This window comes from Arachis hypogaea, chromosome 16 (genome assembly GCF_003086295.3).
Source record: "Arachis hypogaea cultivar Tifrunner chromosome 16, arahy.Tifrunner.gnm2.J5K5, whole genome shotgun sequence".
In the NCBI taxonomy this organism is placed as follows: Eukaryota; Viridiplantae; Streptophyta; class Magnoliopsida; order Fabales; family Fabaceae; genus Arachis; species Arachis hypogaea.
The window spans coordinates 400,871-424,703 of record NC_092051.1 but is presented as its reverse complement, the minus strand read 5'-3'; the positions used below and the strand labels follow the sequence as shown (position 1 = coordinate 424,703).

At 30.6% G+C, this 23,833-nt stretch overlaps 3 protein-coding genes across 3 annotated transcripts; all 3 read left to right on the top strand.

Moving 5' to 3' along the window:
- Window positions 1-1,952: 1,952 nt before the first annotated feature.
- On the top strand, window positions 1,953-7,020 carry LOC140173190 (GDSL esterase/lipase EXL3-like). The gene is made up of 4 exons (XM_072219620.1): window positions 1,953-3,604; window positions 5,559-5,689; window positions 5,768-6,257; window positions 6,718-7,020. Exons 1-4 carry the CDS (start codon window positions 3,319-3,321, stop codon window positions 6,906-6,908), a joined length of 1,098 nt encoding a protein of 365 aa, XP_072075721.1. The 5' UTR covers window positions 1,953-3,318; the 3' UTR covers window positions 6,909-7,020.
- Window positions 7,021-12,475: 5,455 nt separating this feature from the next.
- Window positions 12,476-15,246, top strand: LOC112759057 (GDSL esterase/lipase EXL3). The gene is made up of 5 exons (XM_025807881.3): window positions 12,476-12,902; window positions 13,589-13,719; window positions 13,808-14,041; window positions 14,417-14,672; window positions 14,745-15,246. The coding sequence occupies exons 1-5, from the start codon at window positions 12,605-12,607 to the stop codon at window positions 14,936-14,938; spliced, it is 1,113 nt and encodes a 370-aa protein (XP_025663666.3). The 5' UTR covers window positions 12,476-12,604; the 3' UTR covers window positions 14,939-15,246.
- Window positions 15,247-19,664: 4,418 nt separating this feature from the next.
- LOC112754439 (uncharacterized) lies at window positions 19,665-20,417 on the top strand. Its single transcript, XM_025802088.1, has one exon. It carries the CDS (start codon window positions 19,665-19,667, stop codon window positions 20,415-20,417), a length of 753 nt encoding a protein of 250 aa, XP_025657873.1.
- Window positions 20,418-23,833: the final 3,416 nt, after the last annotated feature.

The window sequence follows — 23,833 nt, the reverse complement described above, 5'->3', positions numbered from 1 at the left end:
AATATAATAAAGACATGTGTTATCATTAATTTTAGTCAGTTAATAATTAAATAATTTTAAAAATTAAAATTTAATATATTTTAAAAATATATTAATATTATCTGTGTACAAATACCAATACATATATACCATTAACTATACATGATTAATCATAATTAAATATTATATTTTATTAAAATTAATATAAAATAAAAAAATATTTCTTCTTTTTCTCACCCTCCCTTGACTCTAAAGTCTAAACACTAAAGATTCTCTACTCAAAAAAATTTTATCTTTAAATCTGAATTTTTGTCGAGCTCTTTCACTACTGTCGTTCACCATCGCTCACCAACACCGTTACATCCCTTCTATTTTTTACTCTTTCGTCTATCTCCATCACCGTCTATTGCGTCTTTGGCCTCAGTGACTCTGATTTCACCCCTGGGTCTGCTTCCTCCACCAGTGTCGCCACGTCTCGCCACCATTTCTCACATCCTGAGCCTCCATGACCCCTATGTGTCCGCCTCCTCCGATCCATCAGAGTCGTCGCATCTCTATCACTGTCTGTCACGTCCGCCCGTGACTCCTGTTCGCACCGCTGTCGCGTTTCGCCGTAGCCACTACGTCTGCCATCAATGGCAGCAGTCTATTTTATTTTGTATTAAGGTCTAGTTTGGGTAAACAGTTTAATTAAGCTTATTTTGAAAAAATAGCTTAAACAATAAATGTTTATATTAAAAGTATTTTATAAATAAATTATTTTGTATTTAGTTTTTTAGTTCTAAAAGTGCTTATTTTAAAAGAAATGTGATTAAAAAAAAAACTTTTTATTATGAGAGAAGTCATTTTTTTAACTTATCCATACGCACTTAAATAGCTTCTTCTTAGAAAGCTACAATTTAATTTTAAAAAGGAAAAGTATAGGTAACCAACAATATTTTTAAACAATGTGAATTAATAGGGTTAAAAGAGTAAATTTAATTAGTAGCATTAAACTAGGGTGTAGTATATTTTTATTTGATTGGTAGTTGTTCATATTGTTCAAGATAGTCATTGTTTATCTAGCACTCCCCTTTTAAAAATTACACCAGACATTAATACTACTATTTTTCATAAATCAAAAGCTCAAAAAAATAACATTTAAAACTTTCTAAACAGGCTCCTTGATTTTAATAAAATATAATATAATATTTAATCATGATTAATCATGTATGGTTAATAATATATATGTATTAATATTTGTACATAAATAATATTTAATATACTTCTAAAATATATTAAATTTTAATTTTTTAAAATTATTTAATTATTAACTAATTGGAATTAATAATATCATGTGCCTATATTATATTAATGAGTAAAGTATCGTTTTTGTCCCCAACGTTTGGGGTAAATCCTATTTGTGTCTCTAACGTTTAAATCGTCAATGTTATCCTGCCGTCAATTACACACCATGAATGCTTTAGTTTGAGTTTTAAAAACCTTTTCTTGAAGTTAGAATATAAATGTTTGGGATAGAATCGATGATCTACTCCGAAAAATAGCTCATCAAATGTTAAAACTAATTCCTATAATATTTACATAATTCACTTTTCTAAGGACATAATTGAATCTAAACACAAATAGTGGGTATAATATTAAAATCGACCACATCCAAGTGAGACCTACTAATTGAGAATGAATACATCCAAGTGAGAATAATTGAAAAATATCATATGATTTGTTAGTATAATTGATAGTAGGATAACATTGAATCACTTTTATAAACGTTAAGGATACAAATAGGACGATTTAAACGTTAGAGATACAAATAGAATTTCCCCCAAATGTTGGGACAAAAACGATACTTTACTCTTATATTAATTCACATATCCAGGATATAAATTCTCTCACAAATTTTGGGGTATGAGAGCAATCACCTAAATTAAAATAATATTGAGAATTGCGAGATTTTTACTTTTAAGTACTGTGGGTTTTTTTTTTTTTTTTTTTTATGGTGGAGGAATTTGGCTCGAACCAAATTTCACTTGGAGTTTAAAATAAACTCTTCAAATGAAAAAAAAAAAAAAGACTAATATTATTAGTGGTTAAGAGCTGAAAACTTTATTTTTCTATTTTCATATTCTACTGGCTGCTGATACTGATACACAGTTAAATTACGTCTAAATCTGTACTGCACTTATTCTTTAGAGTTTAGACGCGTTATCTTTTGCTTTATCTTTAAAAGAATTATCTAAAATACGCTATGGCTCATGATGTAAGTACTTGTCTATGCTTATACTCTGATGGGAGTTGCTATCCATTATCTTCCTCACATTATTGCTTCATACACTGTATTACCAGCTTTTTGCAGGTCTAATTAATACGATGGCGCTACGATATATCTTAGTGTTAGTTTGATGATCATATCTTTTCAGTTTTAATGTTTAAGCGTGGTTAAAGTGGTAACTTTTAAGCAGATGCATTGAATAGAATGAGTACTAATTGAGATATCTTTTCAGTTTGATGATCATATCTTTGATTTTGAAGGAACTTTAGGAAAAATTTGTGGGAAGCTTGTAAATTATTAGCAAATTTCTTTGTAGTGGATATACTTTTATTATACATTTCTTTAGTAGTAAGTTACTTTGTAAAACCTTTAGGAACAGTAGCTAGATAGCATATACTTAATTTAATTAATATATGGGGCCTAACCCTCATTTGAAAACCAAAGCTTTAATTTGATGGTACTCACAACTTACAACTAACTCTACTAGGTCCAGCTAATCCGAATTCAATGGATACAAACAATAACATTGTTTTCTCTTTGATATATCTCATTAATTATGTGTTTATTTGAACAGATTTTATTGATTAATTTATTTGTTTTGGATAAATCAACGCAACTGTATCATCTCAAGTAGGATAGCAAGATAATATACAATTCTAGGTCACCATTCTAGAAATGATAAATTTGATTCCCAATAAATGCAAAATAATTAATGTTCTTATTCCCTTTTTAGTGAAATTTGTTTTCTTTTCACCGCATGCATGTTTGTTCTCAAATATATGTGTATTATGTTTAATTTCCCCTTTTCATGTACAGAGTGTAGTTTGTGGTACGTATTTGAATTTGGAAGTCAAGCATATATATGCATTATTATTATGCTTGACACAACCCGCATAGTTAGATGCAATAATTAATAATGCTCAGTCTGCCTGTATCAATAATAATAATGAGCGCTGAAACGTTCTATGCAACATGATACACACGTATATATATAGCTGGATCCCTACTGGTCCAAACTATAACAAATAAATAAGTTTGTTGCTCATGAGTATCGAAACAATTATATAGATATGGTTGTTTCTACTATGAAGGTGTGGTTATGTGGTGGTTGTTTGTTCCTCCGTTGCATAATATTGTTAGGTGTGTTATGCAAAACAAAAGGATTGGTGAAACTGCCACCGAATGTAACGGTTCCGGCAGTGTATGTGTTTGGAGATTCGATCGTGGACACAGGAAACAACAACGGTAACAAGCTAACGCCGGCAAAATGCAACTACCCGCCGTATGGCAAAGATTTCAAGGGAAGCATACCGACTGGCCGCTTCAGCAATGGCAAGGTTCCAGCAGACCTTATTGGTACACATCTTCTCTTTCTTCCGTACGTTTTCTTTTGTTAATGTTATATGTATACTAAAATCAACTACTAAAGTTCAGTCACAAATATAAATTACATATTAGAATATAAATACACATCGAAAATAAATTAAACCACGTATATATTTATACATAAATATATTGGTGGCTGATTTTGATGTATAAATAACATTTTTAGTTTTATATATATATAGTTGGTAAATACAATTAATTTCATGTAAATTAATAGTTGAGAGTCGTTAGATAATAATTTAATAAGTTAAATAATTTAACGATTTTCAACTGGCATCACATGAATTTATACAGTTTCTTACAATACATTATTTATATTCCGTATTCAATTTGAAAGGATACTACCTTTGCCTAGCCAAAAAGTGCCGTGCCATGTAACGGTCTCATGCGCATATTTTACATGATTTTAAATTTAGGCTTCACGTAAAATAGATAGTGGATTTGTTTCTATCTTTTGTTAAATCTTTTTTATAGTTCGATAAATAATTTGATAAGCCAATAATTTTTTTTCGTTTCAGAATACGGTTAACTAACATGTTAACTAATTGATTAAGATAAATTAGATCGGATTTTACTATCTCGTCGTGACATAAGCGTGAAAGGGATAATCTGTTTTTTTTTACTTTTAAGAGATGCTCCTATAAATACGCGTAAAAATCTTTTTATAAGGACATTTATGTGTCGCATTATTATTGGACGTATTAATGAATTGATTATTTTTTAATTTCTTAACAAATTAAAATATAACCGATTTTTTATAACAATAACAATAAACTCAAATTTTTTTAAGGATTTAATTATATTTTTTAATTTTTAGGGATTTAAATGTCCGAAAAATAAAAAGTTAGAGATATAATTGTCTTTTTATAAAAAAATTTAAAGATATTCGATTTAGATGATATAATTCGATCGAATTAAATCAAGTCTAATAATTATAATGCAGACAATTGGATTTATTATTATTGTCATAATAAATCGATTTTGTTCTAGTTTATTAAAAAATAAATTATTAGCCAATTTAATAAAAATGTCCAATAATAACATGACATATGTGAATGTCTTTAAAAAAAAGTATTTTTAGTATTTTTATTAAAGTACCTCCTTTAAATTTTTAATACATTGTCGGTAAATATGCAGCTAATGTAAAAGTTAAATGTTTTTAATAAATATTAAAATCATTACAAAATAATTGTATACAAGTATTTTAGAATAATTATTTGAAAGAAGATTATCGAAACTCTTAAAAAGATTTATCATCATAACCATGCATTTCTTAACAATATGGGGCTTAATTTCGGTTGATCACCTAGAACTAAACTAATGATAAATTTAATTATCGTATCTTGTTATTTTCTTAGTTGAGTTAATCCTTAAGATCATATGTGAGTTTACTTATTTCTCTAAAAAGTTAATGTCTCGTTTAATTTCTAAAAAGTAAGATAAGTCAAATTAATAGATTAATTTTTCGAGTAGTGTTAAGGGGTTAGCAGATTTTGTAATTTGTAGCCATTAATAGTATTTTTAATAGTGTGAGATTTCATCTAATAGTAAAAAAAAAAATTTTTTGCTAACTAAGTATTGGCCAAATTTTAATAAAAGTGCTAGCTCTTTAGACTTTCTCTAATTTTTTTTGTTAATTTTTTCATATTGAAATATTGCCCTTAATTGTAAAATAAAATTTGTCATATATTAAATCCGAAAATGTTTGAATTGTCAAAAACAGATATTGCTAGAATTAATAAATATTAAATAAGACAAGTTGGAGTTTTTTTTTTGGTTTCTCTAATATTATCATATTAAATAATAATAATATATTAGCATAAAAAATTTAACAAAAGAACTTAATTGCATTAGTATCTTTTAAAAAGCAAATTAATTTACATGTGATATTTTAGTCGGTAATGGTATTTTCTGCATGTACCAGTTGAAGATTTAGGTATTAAAGAGTATCTACCAGCATACTTGGATCCAAATCTCCAATCTAGTGATTTGCTTACTGGGGTGAATTTTGCATCTGGTGGTGCTGGATATGACCCTCTCACTTCACTATCAGCGGTATGAAACATTGTTTTTATTATACTTTTGTTGATTTGTGCATTAAGTAATGGAATGAATTGAATAATGAATAAGCAGGCTGCTATATCTTTATCGGGACAAGTAGATTTGTTCAAAGAATGCATAGGGAAGTTGAAAGGAGAGGTTGGAGAGGAGAGAAGCAATTTCATCCTAAACAACAGTTTCTATATTGTGGTTTTTGGAAGCAATGACATCTCCAACACCTACTTCTTGACTCGCGTTAGGCAGTTACAATATGACATTCCTACTTACACTGACATTCTCCTCAAATCAGCTTCTAATTTCTTGAAAGAATTATACCAACTTGGTGCAAGGAGAATTGCGGTATTCGGTATTCCACCCCTTGGATGTATACCATTTCAGAGGACGGCAGCTGGTGGAATAGAAAGAAATTGTGCAGAACAAATAAATGATGCTGCAAAGTTCTTTAATTCCAAACTCTCAAACAAGATTGATTCCTTTAATCAACAATTACCAGATGCCAGGACTGTTTACATTGATGTTTACACCCCTCTTCTCGATATCATTCTAAACTACCAAAAATATGGTATGTATATATACATATAGCTAGCGTTTGTTTTGAGGTACTGAGACAAAGATTGGGAGACTGAGACTCAATATCATGTTTGTTGGTTCAGAGACTGATATTAAAATTTCTGTTTCTGTCTCCAAAATTTTAGTATTTCAGTACCTCCAAAAAGTGAGGACACAGGAGACTAAAATTTTTAGAGATGGAGACTGAAACTTTAATAACATTTTATACCTAAAATACCTTCATTTCAATTAATTAATTCTAATTTTATCCTTTGTACAAATTAAATTAGAATTTCATTATTGTTTCAATTTTTGTCTTTTACTTTGTACCAAACAGGATACTGAGATTTATTTCAATCTCTATCTCTGAGTTTCAGTCTTTCCGTCTCTGGTTTCTATGTCAAACGCTACCATATAGTTCCATTATTATTATATTGTTTAATTAACAATGATGCATGCATGGATTATGGCAGGTTATAAAGTGGCAAACAAAGGTTGCTGTGGAACAGGGATAATAGAGGTAGTGGAATTATGCAATCGATTTGTTCCAACGTGTCCCAATGATTTGGAGTATGTCTTTTGGGATAGCTTTCACCCTACCGAGATCGTTTACAAAAGCCTCATTTCTCCAATTGTTTCTAAATATCTCCCCAAATTCTTGTGACATTATTAATTCTTTTTTTCATTATTCCCAATAAACCCACGCACCAAAGGTGCATCACCCATGTATCTTCTGTTTCATTTATACCTATATCAAAATACATTATAATTAACTCTGTTGTATGTGTTCATCGTTCTTTATGTAATTACCGCTTTTAATTTTTCTGTTTTTTCACCTTTTTAAACGAGAAATTGAACTAATTTTATTAATTTAAATGCAAAACTGTTTTAGTATGTAATATTATCTAACAACTTTTAATTGTAAGTGAGTTTCAATTGTTTTATATAAATTTGTAATTGAATGATTTTGACTTATGAGAGTGGCGCAATAAATAATTGATGTGATATTATTTATAAAAGTGTTGTAGATTTATAATAGGCCAATTCTATGGTGACTATGATTTGGTGTCTAAATTTTGTCTAACTTTTTTTTTGTAGTAAGTTTTAAATTTTTAAAAATTATTTATTTTTATATCTTTTAAATTAAATATTAATTTTTAACTCTTTTTAATAAATAGACACCACATTTTAGTCACCATAACATTCACCTATATAATAATGATGACAAATAAATTATCTGTTAGTGTACTAGCTAGTTTAGTTGTGTTCCTAACTGCTATATTTATTAGTCCCGACAGATGTGTCATACTCAAATAGTGAAATTACCAAAATTGCAGATAATGCAAAATAATTTCAGTGTCCTCCACAAAATGGAGTAGATAGATCATAATTATATATTAAAAAGATTTAAAAAGAAAAAACGAAATTGCAAAAGGTTGAAGATTGCGAAACGTGCTAAGGAAACTTGACGCAACAGATATCCATGTGGCGGATGCAAAAATAAAATTGGCAAGTTTGTTTGGTTTCTAACAAAATTGAAGGATTGAACAATGACTGATGGAGAAGAATATATAGCTTTTAAGAAGGAAAAGTTTAGGGGTCAGCAATTTTATTGCATTTTGGCCAGCATGTAACCAGCAGAGAAAGGTGAGCCATTGGATGAAATCTCACACCAATCTCACACCATCAAATCATCATTGATGGCTAGTTGATGGCTACCAATCACAAATATTGCTGGCCCCTAACATTGTTCTTTTAAGAAAGGTTCTGTATTATTATCATCGTCCATCACGACAGCATCCTAATTATATATATGGATAGTACAGTTAGTTATAAGTAACACTACACTACAATCAACCAATTGAGCACGTGATTAATTAAATTAACGGATATGATTAGTTACTTGCAGTTGCTTTTATATGTTTCCTTTTTAGTCCCAACCATTTCCGGTAATTGGTTTACGGTCCTCTGTTTTTATATACTTTCTCTTCTTCTAATCATTGAATCGTATACTTTGACCCATTCTAACTCAAATACGGTTTATTAGAAAATAATAGTACTAATGATAAGAAGCTTCTAATTCCGCATTTTCATGAACGATAATGTTCCAAATATACATACGGATCACTTGTCATGTAATTAGAGAAAAGGTTTATTAAGGCCTGATTACATATAATTAAATTAGTTCACTTGATCAACTAATATTGCTGTCCAAATTAAAGTGGCTATCACTACGTGCAGTGGTGGAACTTGAAATAAAAATTTGGGATCAGATAGAAAATAATTGTTAAAATGTTTTTTATATAAACCCCATTTAAGATAAGTTTGTCTAATCTCATCTCTCTGGTTTTAGTGATATTGCCAATTTTAAAGTCATTTTTCAAGATCTCGTTTTAAAAAGTTAAGGTTAAAGTCATTAGATGTAACTTTTTGAACTTTTGAAGGTTATATCTCACTTTCCTCGTGATATATTAAAGTAGAAGAATTATCTACAGATGTTGATATTGTAAAAGTTATATGTTCTCCTTCTTAAATATTAGCATTCCTCTTAAAAAATGTATCAATTCTTTGATTTTTTATTATTATTTTATATAAAAATTTGAATATATATCCTGTAAAATATGTAAAGAAGAAGTTAGAAGGACAAATATTAAAATTTATAATATTTATTGAATTTTTTTTATCAATTTATACAAATACAATAGTATTAATACTTATTGAATATTCTATTATTTTTATCATATAAAAAATTAAGTTAAATAAATAGTGAAATATAAAATAATATTAAATTAAATAAATAAAAAATATCTAATTTTTTATATTTGAACTTAAAGATAGAGAATGTTATTTATTAAACTTATTAGATACTTTAAGTCATAATAAAATATTTAAGTCAATTAAACTATTTTTTATTTTTTAAAAAAATACTACTAAATTTTTTATAAAAAATTTGGGGGGCATAGCTCTCCTTGTTTGAACTAAATTCCGCCATTGACTACGTATATGATTATAAATTAAGAAGAATGACATGTGCATTTATTTTTCAGTATTCATCTGTGTTGGGCATATGATTTTTAGCAGTTTAGTTGGGACAAGTAGCACGCAATACTATTTTGAGTTGAGTGTGACACAACACTAATACTATTCATCATTTTATCTTATAATAAAATTTTATACTTTAAAGTTTAAACAATACACACCTCCTCCAATTGTATAATTCTTCTAACTCTATGTCTCTGGATATTTAATTTATAGTTAATTTCTGTTTTTACAAAGATACTCATACGACCCTATTACAATCAATCAATTTAATGGTAATAATCTATCCTCTAAACGACATAGTTTCGTCAATTTTAATGCATAATGGATCTATATGCATGGGGTAGGGAAAAACCAGTTGTTTATTAATAAGAAAATAGAAAAACTTATTTACATTTCAATGATAGTGATTCACACACACCTGAAGATGGATCAAAGGCGGTGGTGATATATATATATATATATATCATTCTACTTCCAAGTAGCCAAATATCACATGAATCAATTCACACCTTTTCCTTTTCTTACTTTTCTTTTTATTTTTTGGCGAATAGTTGGCACCTTTATATATATAGATATTAAGATAATGAAATTGCCGAAATTACCAAACAATTAAAAAAAATTGTCTGTTTCAGATTTCCTAATAAAATTATATATATTCACTTTAATGCCCATACTCAGACTATAGCAGCATGATTTCAAATATATTATTGTTATAGTGTACCTGCAATAGCAAAATTACAAATATGAATAATATAACGAACATTCCCAATTATTTTCACCAAAATGTCCATGTATTATTGAGCACTAAGCTAGCTACTACAACAATATTGCTACCACAATTTAAAATCATGCTCTATAGTGTCGGCTATATGCCACTATTTCTTGAGCCACACAATAATGGCAGGGCCCGAAGAATTCGAAACTTAACTAGTAATCAAAGCAAAATTGAACAATTTTGAACCATATGAGCGAGAATAGCTTTACATTAAAGAAAGGGTTTGTATCGTAAGTAAGGTCAATAAATTTTTAGAATCGTTAGAGATCTATGAGGGTTTTAGTGGGCAAAAAATCAATTTGAATAAGTCAGCTATCTTTTTCAGTACACCTCAGAACACAAGATTAGCAGTTGCTCAGACACTAAATATTGAACATATCGAAATACAAGACAAATACCTGGGACTGCCCTCTATAGTTCAAAAATCAAAGCAAGTAACCTTTGAAGCTATCAAAGATAAAGTTCAGAAGAGGATTATGGGTTGGAAAAGAAGTCTATTGTCATCAGGTGGCAAGCACACGCTATTGAAAGCGGTGAGGGAGGCGATTCCTATTTATACACTCTCTTGTTTCAAGCTCCCGAACACGCTGTTGACTGAGATTCATAGTATGCTCTCGCAATTTTGGTGAGGTCAAAAATGCGCAGAACGAAGAATAGTTTGGATTAAATGGGACACAATGACGAGATCGAAGAAAGATGGAGGGCTGGGGATCAAGGACCTAAGGGCGCAAAATTTGGCGTTATTGGGCAAGCAATGTTGGCGTCTAATGAAATACTCTAATTCTACTCTATCAAGAATGCTCAAAACTAAATATTTCAGATATAAAGATTTCCTACATGCAGAGATAGGAAGCGTACCGTCGTGGGGCTGGAGAAGTGTTCTTGAAGGGCGCAAGGTGATCGAGAAATGCTTGTTCTGGAAAATAGGCTCTGGTACTAATGTTCACATCTTCCATGACCCCTGGCTCCCACCACCAGTGCCCCTTAATGTCCCTCAAAATGCACTCACAATCCCGCCAAATCTGCAAGTGTATTACGTTAGTGCGTTACTAAATCCTGATAGAAGTTGGAATAGAAATCTGATTGAGTCAATTTTTTCAGTTGATATATGCAATAAAAATTTTTCAATCAAACCAACAGAGGAGGAGGATGAAGTTAATTGGTACTGGACAAAATCTGGTATATATAAAGTTGTGTCAGGATACAAAATTGTTTATGGATTCTTTCATTCTCCTACTTCATTGAGGCCCAGAACAACAGAGTCTAGAATAGCATTTGGGAATTGAAATTACCTCATAAAATTAAGGTTTTTTTATGGAAAAGTCTTCATGAAAAGCTTCCGATGTTGCAACAAGTTCACAGCTGGTTCGCATCCACTCCTGCCACTTGTCCAAGATGCATGTTGAAAGCTGAATCAATTTCTCATGCTTTGTTCCAATGCCCCCTGTCTTCAATAATATGGAGCCTAAGCTTAATAACCCTGACCTATAGATGAGAGAAGAAGAGACATTTTTCAATTGGTGGCAACGAGTCTTATCCTGGGCAGCGGCTCAATTCGACGGTAGATAAAAGACCCTCCTCATAGCGGCACTGTGCTACAGCACTTGGAAAGCGAGGAATCAGTGTGTTTTTGAGAAGGTAATAAGCCCGGCACCAGAAATAGTGAAAGAAGCCAGCAATTTAGTACGTGAACTCGTGAGCCATACCTGATAAATGCTGCTAATTTTCTTTACTCTTACTTTACTCTTTTCTAAGCTCTTAGTCTTAAAAAAAAAGGTCAATAAATTTTTATAAGTTTGTGGAACATATTAAATATGTGCAGTAAAATTTTCTTTAAAGAAAAATAATAGAAACCATTAGAATTTATTATTTTTGCATATTACTTAGTTATTAACTTAATTTTTTTAATCTAGTAATCTAATAACATACTTTACCTTGTACTTTTAAACATTCTAGTTGATGCCAAAAGCAATAAATTTTGATGGTTCCTTAAAATTCTTTTTTTTTTTTTAAATACGAAGTCAACCATAGTAGAAAGGTCTAAACATACGTACTGCATAGTTGTGCATGAGCATGAATTGCTAAATGATATAAGTAAATACAAGACAGAAATTAAATCATGAAACAATATAACATATTATGAACATTTTAAAATATTTCTTTATTTGTAGATATAGAAAAGATTATTGATTGTGTGCATGATGATATTGTGACATAATAAAAAAATGTTGATGATGTTAGTGTATAAGATAACTGTGGTTTGAGGAGGGATGAGATGAGGGAAAGCTAGCTTTGCAATTACTGTAATGTCAGAAGGAACCACCTAATAACTCGGTTTGTTTGAATCAGTGGTTAGATGCAATAAATACACCAACTAGCTTGCATTCTGCAACACTAATATAAATGGCAATGGCAATTGCTGCTGCTGCTAGCTATATACACAGGTAGATTAATTTCCAACGTTAAGTACAAAAATATTGCAGCTACATACAGTTACTGCAACTTATTAGTAAGTATAGTACAAAACAGTAATAACTTACAGAATGGTTCTTTCTATAAATAAGAACAACCTGTTTCCTTCACCACCTTGTTCAGTTTGTCACTTATTGCTTCTTTTAGTTATTATTCCCTTAAGAACATTGGGTCTTGTGAGATTGCCACCAAATGTTACTATTCCTGCAGTGTTTGTGTTCGGAGATTCCATAATGGATACTGGAAACAACAACAACAACTTGAAAACGGAAGCAAGGTGCAATTTCCCACCATATGGAGAAGATCTTGAAGGTGGAGGAATGCCTACCGGAAGGTTTAGCAATGGAAAGGTTCCATCAGATTTTGTAGGTATAAAATTAATTGCTTTCTCTTTATATATATTTTGCATCTGCCAACCTGCTGTAACATATGTACACTTAGTCGTGACTAGCTATGAAGGATAATAAATGCTACAAAAAATAATATAATAAAACATTAGCTGCACCATGTTATAAAAAAAAGTATGAAAGATTGTAGAGAGTATAATTCTCATCTGTTGAGTCAGTTAGAGTTTGTTATTATTGAATTCTATTAAGCATGCTGTTGTCTCAGCTCTTAGTACCCTTGTGCATATATAATCATCAACATTGTCAGATTCTCCCTTCTCTTACTAGTAGTTTATGAGTTAGTGTATATATTAAACTCCTTCAAGTTTTTGTTTTTATTATTCATTATACGTGAGCATCCTTGTTTAATTTTTTGTATCAAATAATACATACAGTGACCGTTAAAATCCCTATGGAATAAGGGGAGTGCTAGGTAAATAATGAAAATTTTGAATAATATGAACAACCACCAATCAAATGAAAATACACTACACTCTAATTTAATGCTACGAATTAAATTTACTCTTTTGACCTTATTAATTCACATTGTTTACACATTGTTCAAAAATCTTGTTGATTAACTGTACTTTTTCTAATAAATATTCTCGTACTGTTTGTTTAATAATGATAATGACCCTCCTTTAAAGTAACGAAATAATAAATGATCAGTTGAAGAATTAGGCATAAAAGAGCTTCTACCAGCATATTTGGATCCAAATCTACAACCCACTGATCTTGTCACCGGTGTCTGCTTTGCATCCGGTGGCGCCGGCTATGATCCCTTAACGTCAAAACTTGCGGTACGCATATGATTTGATTTGATATTTTGTGTCCTATGTATGGCTATGATGTTGATTTTGTAACTTATTTTGATTGCATGATGAGAAGTCAGCGATACATTTTGACTCTCAAATAGAAATGTTCAAAGATTACATAGGAAAGTTAAGAGGGGTGGTTGGAGAAGAGAGAGCAGAGTACATAATAGAGAACAGCCTTTATCTTGTTGTCATGGGCAGTAATGACATTTCCAACACATACTTCTTGTCACATGTTAGACAGTTGGAATATGATGTCCCTGCTTACACTGATCTATTGCTCCGCTTAGCCTCTACTTACTTTAAGGTATGCTATATCTTAATTGGTGGAAACTTAGATCCAATCAACTTCACGTAAAGTTGATAATGAGAGCCGTTAAATGATTTGACTGATTTGACTCAATTTTCATCTAATGACTCTCAGGTATCAACTTCACGTGAAGTCGACTTCACATGAGTTTTTATCATCTTAATTAATTGGTGGAAACTCATGTGCAGTCGACTTCACGTGAAGTTGATACCTGAGAGCCATTAAATTATTTGACTGATTTGACTAAATTTTTATCTAACGGCTCTCAGATATCAACTTCAAGTGAAGTCAACTTCACCTGAGTTTTCACCATTAATTAATGCATAAATAGTTATAAACACAAATTTAATTTGATTTGATTTAATTATAAAGGAAATATATGAACTTGGGGCAAGGAGAATAGGAGTATTCAGCACTCCCCCAATTGGGTGCGTACCGTTTCAGAGAACAGTGGCTGGAGGAATAACAAGACAGTGTGTGGATAAGATAAATGATGCATGCAAGTTATTTAACGCCAAACTGCCAAATGCATTGGATTCCCTCAACAGGAATCTGCCAGATTCCAGATTTGTATTTATTGATGTCTACAACCCTTTACTTGACGTTATTGTCAACTACCCAAAATATGGTAAGATCCAAATCACATGAACAATATTCAATCAAGTTTTCAATCACATGAATATATATTTTGAACTTTCAGGGTATAAAGTTGAAGACAGAGGGTGCTGTGGCACAGGCAAAATAGAAGTTACGTTTTTATGCACGCAGTTGCAACCAACTTGTCCCAACGTTTTGGATCATGTTTTTTGGGACAGTTTTCACCCGACGCAATCTGTTTACAAAAAGCTCGTCGCCTCTGTTCTACAAAAATACATACAGCCTCTTTCCGTGTGACAATCCACCTTCATTCTTGATTTCATTATTAATATGGATGCTTTTTCTCCAGCTGCCATATAGATTGAAAATGTATCTACTTATTATATGCATGAGGAAACTCTTAATTACGGTCCCATAATTGAGTTATTTTTTGGGTTTTAGAAAATGATAGGAAGACGGAAACATGTTAAACTAAACACAATTTTAGAAGACTAGAATATTTTCAAGACTTGTTATATATTCTGTTTAATAGGTCACTTGACAGTTATAAATGCTTTTTCAGATGCAGAGATATGGAATAAGAGAGAATCTAAAATTACACTTCAACTACCACTTACTATTTATAATACTTGCTAACTAACTTTCCTTGTGGTTAGAAGTGCTGAGTGATACTAACAAACACTTTAGCAGCCTGACTAAGGTCCAGTTTGTGTAAACAACTTAATTAAGTTACTTTTGAAAAAATAATTTAAACAATAAATATTTATATTAAAAGTAGCTTATAAATAAGTTATTTTGTGTTTGATTTTTTAGTTCTAAAAGTATTTATTTTAAGAGAAAAGTGATAAAAAGATTTTTATTATGAGATAAGTTATTTTTTTTAACTTCTCCTTAAACACTAAAATAGTTTTTTAGAAAGTTGCAATTTTATTTTAAAAATTATACCAGACATTAATACTACATATTTTTATAAGTTAAAAGTTAGAAAAAAGTCACTTATAAACCTATCCAAACGGATCCTAAGTAGCCTTCATTACACAAAACAGAATCAGTGCCAACTTGCTTGTGTTGCTTGCATTCACTTAAGCTAGGTCCAGTACCAACATCCCCACCATCATAAATAACATTCCAATCATTGACCATGTAAATTAAGTCGATAAAAGTGACAAATTTGTTTTTTAATATACAGCGGATGCTTATAATCTGTAAAGTAAAAAAAACTGGGATAGGCATAGAAAATTTAGCCTCTCGGGAAATCGCCTTGCTAAAATTAGCACTAGAATGCAGTTTGGTTTTGAGTTCTTACATAAATCTCTGCCAAAGCTTCAGGCTCTTTTATTTCATGATGTAAATACAGGTTTTTTTTTTATCCCGACGTAATATTTACGGGTTTTCATCTATTACTTAATCTCAGCTAAATTTAAATACTTATAAGTTTTATCAAGTATTTATTATAATTAATTGGTTATCAACTTATAAATTTTATTGTTTTATTTTAATTATTTGATAAAAAAAATAAAAATTTTCAAAAGAAAAACTATGGTGGGTCAGAGTGTATGTCCTGAGAAAGTGAGATAGTCTAAAATTTTTTATTTACTTATTTTGATCGGAAGTTACTTCATCAAATTTTTTTTCCTCTTACATCATAAAAATTTGTTTTTTCTCTTACTTGGTTGTGTTTAACAAAATTTGTGATTTATAATTAATCTTTAATAATAATGCCGAAAAAGATTAACTATGAATCAAAGAAAAATTTTCTCTCCTATTTGGGTAGAGACGGGTAAAAATGATCTAAAAAAAAAATCACAAATACACGTATATAAGGAAGGAAACTGGTGCGTGGATTGACTTGCGAGAGAAAGTTTAGAGATATATCCTGATTTACATCACGAACACATTCATACTACACATTCACACGTTCAACATTAAAAAGTTTCACTACTTGATCTATGTCAAATTTTAAACCCTTAAAAAGTATAAGATTTTGCCACTTAAACTAAACCTCAACTACATCGTTGTTTTGTATTTGTAGACCAGCCCCCATGCGATCTTGGGATGATGATTAATTCAATTGATTAGGGGTGATTTGTTGCCAAGAATGGTTTCATTTTTTTTTTCGGTGAAATGCCAAGAATGGTTTCTGATAGTTATTGTTTTGCTTTGGGCTTTAAGCCCCTTTTAAAAAAAAAAAGTTAAATCACTTCCAAACGGAACAAAAAAAAGTAAGGGATAATAATACATGAACATATATTATAGTTGTGTTGTCTTTGTCTCTGTTACTAATATATTTATTAGACCGTCGTTGTAAGCGATATTTCTATTGTTTTGAATTAGGTACCGGTTGTGCGACGACGAGGACGTACGGCTTATAAGGTCGTGGCACAACAGACGGACCAATATTCATCTGTTGGAGTTATACATGTTTCTTGTTGACTTTGGTGGCCGAGGATCATCTGCAGATACTGTCGATGATAGTCCGACAGGTGGCATTGTTAGATGAACTATCAGAAGGACGATGGTGGATCTGAATATGCCACCTGAGGGTAGTTAGGAGGGGTCTAATGTTGAAGTTTGTAACGTTGACTTAATAGATGACGGTCTTGAAAGTCATGACGGTTCTGCTATCAGAGATCCGATGATGGAGCAGTATGAAGTCAACCACGATGATGGAGAGGATGCTGACGAAGAACCACCTGAAATCCCTGATGATGGTGACGAGGAAGAGGAGATGAACTACTACGGTGACACACAGATTGCTCTGACACAGCCTGCCATTTTTCAACGATATGACCGGCCGGATCATTTCACTAGGTTGAATCTCGATGCAATGACTTCGCATTGGTCGTTTACCCAAGGAGGTCCTGAAGAAGACCCAAGCAACGAGTTTGAGGTTGGATAACAATTTGGGAGCAAGGAAGAAGTCATGTTGGCAGTTAAGCAGTACAGCGTCAGGAGGGCTGTGGAGTGCAAAATAGTAGAGAGTGACCATTGGAGATACAATGCAAGATGTATCCAGTTCGGACCCGGTTGTAATTGAAGCATAGTTATATCATATCGCCGAAAGCAAGAAAGGTGGGAGGTTAGGAGATACACTGGTTCTCATACTTGTATGCAAACTTCGATGGGGCAAGATCATCGTAGGTTGAATTCAAAAGTCATTGCATAACACATTTTTACGATGGTCAAGGCCGATCCAACAATCAGCATCATGGTTCTACAAGGAGGTGTGGAGAATCACTTTGGTTACAAGGCGTCGTACAGAAATGTTTGGCTTGCAAAACAGAGAGTCATCGCTAGAATATATGGCGATTGGAAAGAGGATACCGCCTATCAACTGCATGATGTATCCTCTCGTATACCTCATCAGCCGCTCCTCTATAGCATCCTGCACTAGCTCTCCACAAACCGTGTTGTGGAACCAAGTGAGCTTGACAGTCCACTTCGTCTGTGACTGTCTGTCCTCTGGGCTAGGAACAACACCCGGTATTTGCTCACATAACTTCTCAATGGTCCGTCCCTGGTGGTGCTGCTCCCACCCACCGATGCATCCACTCACAGGATCACCATCAATCCTGAGTCCTAACTAATATGCCACGTCGTGCAGGGTGATGGTCATCTCCCCGCACAGTAAATGAAACGTATGGGACTCAAGCCTCCACCTCTCTATCAACGCCGAGGCCATGCTCAAACTCCACCATGTATGCGACGTACTCAAACCCGACTCGTCTCATATATGGCCTAATCTGCTCCAACAGCCGTGTCATCAAGTTTCGTCTGGTGCGCAAGATCTGAGGCGCCTACCAAACGGAAAAAAAAATTAATAAAGAATGGTACCTTGAATAAATACAATAGCAAGTTCACTTTTTTTCAATATAATAAAATAAAAAAGGGTTAAAAAATCATACCACTTGATCAAGCCTCCCAGCGATATGCTCAGCCTGATCCAATCCATACATCTTATGCTCATAACCCAATAACTGCTGCTCCATCGAAACACAATCTACTAAAATAAAATCACATACTAGATTATTAAAAAATAAACTAAATGAAAAATGGGTTATAAACTTACTAATTTTAAACTTACTCTACTTAACTGACGTTGTCATGTAAGTAATTAATTTATAACTAACTCAACCTTAAATTTTATTTCTCACGTAATTGACACAATGTTATACCTCTAACTAGATTATCTAATAATATACTTTTCTATATTCTTTAATATGATGATAGATAGCCACTGAATTAAAAAACGGTGACATAAAATAATATTCCTAACATAACAACACTAAAAAGTACGTCTACCTAACTAACATGTAAACAATAAATTTATTATTCTAACTAATAAACGATCTATACTTAACAACTTTATCTAATATGTAAACAGTAAATCAAGTTAACATAAAAAAAAACAGACTATTATTTACTAACCTGGAACTGAGATAGTTGTCCACATTAAATTTTATGGATGTCGAAAAGGCAGAAAAAAGTAATAAAGAAAATTTTGAGAGAATGGAAGAAGAAAGAGGCAAACCAAAATGGTCCCACAAGTATATATAGTCTGCCAAACTCATCATAGAATTCGTCGGGGTGCGGCGAACTCCATAATTTATATATGGAGTTTGCCGGGGTGCGGTTATGAAAACTTGTTTTGAAGAAAATAAAAATGAAAACTCGTTTTGAAGAAAATAATTATTTTTTTATTTTATAAATGAAAAAAATTCTTATATAATATTGAACTTAGAAATTTGAATTTAATATATTAATAGATAGATAGATTAATAGAATTATATATTAATAGAATTAATAAAATAGATAGATAGATTTGTCCTTATAAATTTGAATTTAAAATTTAAAATATTAAAATATTTTTATAAGATTATATAATATTCAACTTAAAAATTTGAATTTAATTTAAAAACAAAAAGCTATTCAATGCCAGTTAATGCGGGATCCTGCATGGTTATATAAAGGAGAGTAACACACTCAATTAACCCTACTAAAAAAAATCACATCAGATTCAGATATGGGTGGAGATGATCAATGGGCAAGCATTCATCAAGATATATTGAACCAAATTGCAAAGCAGTTCCATTCATACGATGAATACCTTCAACTTCGATTGGTTTGCAAGCAATGGAACTTCAATCTTTCACTGATCCCCAATGGCAACAAAGTTCCATGGCTGTTATTACCTATTCCTACTGTTGCTGCTGAAAGATCTTCCAAAAAACCTAAGATACATGTAGGTACCATCTCAAAATTAACTCAGAGACGGACCCGTATTCTTGAAGAGAAGGAGATTTACCATCTCACAATGCCAGAGCTGCAAAACAACCTTATTCGTGGATCTTGTCATGGATGGATAATAATGGTATTAATATATGAAGGTACCATACGAATGTTAAATCCATTTACAAAGGTTAGTTTTGATCTTCTTCCAATTTCAACTCTTCCCAATGTAATTGATATACATGGTGACAAATGTACTATTAATCTTGAGTTCACGGATGGCACTTTAGATATGGACACGATTTCAATGCAGAAATACAATGTTTATAAGGTTATTACGAATTCAGCACCTAACAATGATCGTTACAATGATTTTATGGCCGTGGTCATATATGGGGGAGATGGAAGATTGGCTTTTTACAAGGCCAATGATAGGAGATGGATCAAGTTTCCAACAAGTCATAGGAGGATTGTGGATGTCATATTTTTTCAAGAGAAGGTATATGCAGTGAACTCTGACCACCAATTATATGAATTTCATATCTAGAAAAACTTAGAGCCAGTGAGAAGACTTTACGAAGGCACACCTCTTTATCAGCATGACACCAATATTATCCAATATAGCTCGCTATTTGATTGGTTGTGATGATGGAAGTTTATTGATGGTCGTAAGACATATTCGTTTTACGAAGCATACAGAATGGTGGCAGTATTACAAGACTATCAAATTCGATATTTATAAATTGAATAAAAATGCAAAAGTATGGTCAAGAATATATAATTTAGGGAATTACGTATTAATAGTTGGACTCAATTCTTCAATTCAGATATTGGCAAGCAATTGCAAGGGAAATAAGATCTATTTTACTGATAGTATGGTTGGATTACACCCAGATGATGATGTTTGGCGTCATGATATTGACATATTTAATTTGGAAGATAATAGCTGTAGAAGAGTATTATCAGATGTTAATTTTTTTTGTCCTCCTGTTTGGATATTATCCTAACTTAATCTTTTTCTTTTATATTTGTGGACTTTTTATTTGTACTTTTGGATCAAAGCATGTTTGTCTCCTTTTTATTATTAACATACAAGTTTAATATATAATGGTGAGATATATTTACTTATTTTAGTTAAATATTATTTATTTGGTGTGTCTTATATTTTTCACTTGGATAATTATACGGTACAGAACAATAAAAAGATTCCGTGAGATATAGCTTCAGTTTGACATATAGTTTCTTTGTGTGTGTTTAGATTACAGTTTGCAAACAGGAGCTTGTATAAATATAATTTTGTAAAATTAATTTTAATGAAAAGTAAGTTTGTGTGCCAATGAGTAATAACTCAAATGGTATAGTCTCCCCATATTCAATTAAGAGATTGCGGGTTCAAGTCTCCTATTTTTGGTAAAAAAAAAAGTACTCTTTAATTTAGTATTAATTTTAACTATAAATTTTCATTATTTATGACTCTATTGTTATTTATAATTAAAAATTTCATAAAGCTAACAACATATATTATATGAAAAAAATACAATAAAAAATAAATAAATTTCATACACAACAAAAATATAATACAGTAAATGATAGAAAAAAAATGAATTTATATGAATAAAAAATAATAAAAATATCATAAAAATTAATAAAATATCTAAAAATAAGAGCACTATAAAAAAAGTCAACAACATTTGTCATGTAAATAAAAGAAATATAATAAAATAAATAAAAAATCATATGAACAAAGCCAAACAAAAATAAAAAAAGATTTCATACAAAATATACATATAAAAAATAGTACAGTAAATGATAAAAAAACTCATATAAAAACATAACATAAGAAATCAGAACACTACACAAATAATATAAAAATATTTATTCTATAATACAAAATATAATTAAAAAATATAAAAATTAAAATATGAAAGTGAGTACTAGAAATAATAAAAAAAATTAAAATATCCATTTTGCTAGTGATCGAAACAAATTGAACCATTTTGATGAAAAAAAATTGAAACTAAAAACCATGAAAAAGTAGGAAGAACTACAAAGAACTATTGTGAAGGTAAGAGTTACTGGTATCCTTCTTATAGAAGAAAATGAATGGTAGAATTGGTAAAAAAAAAATAAATTTTCCACCTAATTTTTTAAGATAATCAGCTACCATGAACGTGAAACGCAGAAGCTACAAATTTTAACTTCTTATAAACTTGTGTTCAATTCTGCCTTCAGAAGGATAAAAGTTGCCAAACATAAAAATAAAACTTTCAAGAAACTCAAACGTGCTTATTTCTTTCCCAACACATTTACCAAACATACCCTTTAAGATGGAGAGACATCATTGTTGTCAGTTGTCACTACTTGTCAAGAGCAGAAATATGGCACATAGTCAGATACAATGGGATGGCTCAACTGGTGAGCCGCACTGTCCACGAAGCTGTAGAACGGAACGCTTTAAGGTAGGATGCAAGTGTGCTTATGGATTATTGACCAAGTTTTTTATTTTTTTTGAGTAATTTCGATTCATTTCTTAGTTTATTTGAGGTTCATTTGAATCCAGAAATGAATTCGATATATTTTTGTTAATGATTGAATCATTTTTACTGCTTGTTCAAAACTAAACTAATTGAATGAAATGGAGTGGAATCTAATGCAATTGAATCAAGTGATAATGAATAATTCCATTCTTCCTTGCTAAAAAATTTAGTCAATACTTATTAGCAGCATCAAGTGGTCCGTGTTAAACACGTGGCAACATTTTGGTCAACACGTAGGAGACGTGTTGAATAATTTTCACAATACTAAAATATACTTCAAATGTCAATATTCAACTAAAATATTATTTCTATTTTCATATTAAAAATGATTTCTTGTGTTTGCTTGCTTGCTTGTGTTTAAATAAGAATGGATCGTTTCAAATTAAAGGTGACAGCATCAAATAATTGATCGGTACTTTTTCTTGTATACAATACATGACACAAAAGCAAAATATTTTATCACAGATTTGATTGCAGACAATAATAAAGAATCAAATTTTGTGTAAAAGAGTGTTATTTCTTTCTAGTAATTACTCAAGTAGAAGCTGTTCTAAGAAAACTGAAAATTGATAATCCATTGAAGTGTCAAAGAAATAGAGGCTAAATAGGCATTTTGATCTTGAAAATCAACAATTTCAACAACTTGATTATCTTTGGATCAGTGATATAATAAGCTAATGGTAAAGTTCAACTTTTAAGGGAAAAAAATCAATTTTTTAAAGAGAATGGTAAAGTTTAATGGTAAAACTAAAACACAAGTTATTTCACTTTTATATTAATTTGACAATATTTTTACTGATGGATTGCTTTCGCCTTCTCTGTTCAAAAAATCATTATTTTATCTTTGCACAACTTGCAAATCAAAGTCTAGTTATTTTCATACCCAAATTTTAAGCATCGTTGCATATGATTCAATTATTGTTAAACAACTCCATGAAAAAAGCAAAAAAACTAGTCTAAACAAGTAAAATTATATAATTAATATATTATATAATTTTACTAGTTCACTGGTTCAACCGATGATTTACTAATTAAATTTATAAAATTGTTCTCACATAAATAAAAAATAAAAAATAATAAAAAATCTAAATCTAAAATTTAAAATACATATATTCACTAATATCTTAATAACAATCAAGTCTCAATAAATTATAATCAACAAATTATAATTTGATTGTTATTAAATAATTAGATAAACTTTCAATATTTTTTTATAATACAAATTTTTTAATTTTATTTTACATTAAACAACTATTTTTTATTTTAATAACTAACTAATTAATTTAATTTTATTATATCATTATGTATTATATGTATTTAATCAAAAAATAATATTAATAAATATCGTATAGTCATAAAAATAATTACTATAGTGTAATTAATAAAAATATTTGAAATCAAGGATAGTATTCAATTAGATTGCATC

Bases quoted from the DNA above. Each gene is read 5' to 3' on its own strand.
- LOC112754439 (XM_025802088.1), top strand. From the start codon at position 19,665: ATGGGTGGAGATGATCAATGGGCAAGCATTCATCAAGATATATTGAAC.
- LOC112759057 (XM_025807881.3), top strand. From the start codon at position 12,605: ATGGTTCTTTCTATAAATAAGAACAACCTGTTTCCTTCACCACCTTGT. The intron at 13,720-13,807 runs GTACGCATATGA...CATGATGAGAAG, and splicing joins CCTTAACGTCAAAACTTGCG to TCAGCGATACATTTTGACTC. The intron at 14,673-14,744 runs GTAAGATCCAAA...TTGAACTTTCAG, and splicing joins TGTCAACTACCCAAAATATG to GGTATAAAGTTGAAGACAGA.
- LOC140173190 (XM_072219620.1), top strand. From the start codon at position 3,319: ATGGTTGTTTCTACTATGAAGGTGTGGTTATGTGGTGGTTGTTTGTTC. The intron at 3,605-5,558 runs GTACACATCTTC...TGCATGTACCAG, and splicing joins GGTTCCAGCAGACCTTATTG to TTGAAGATTTAGGTATTAAA. The intron at 5,690-5,767 runs GTATGAAACATT...ATGAATAAGCAG, and splicing joins CTCTCACTTCACTATCAGCG to GCTGCTATATCTTTATCGGG.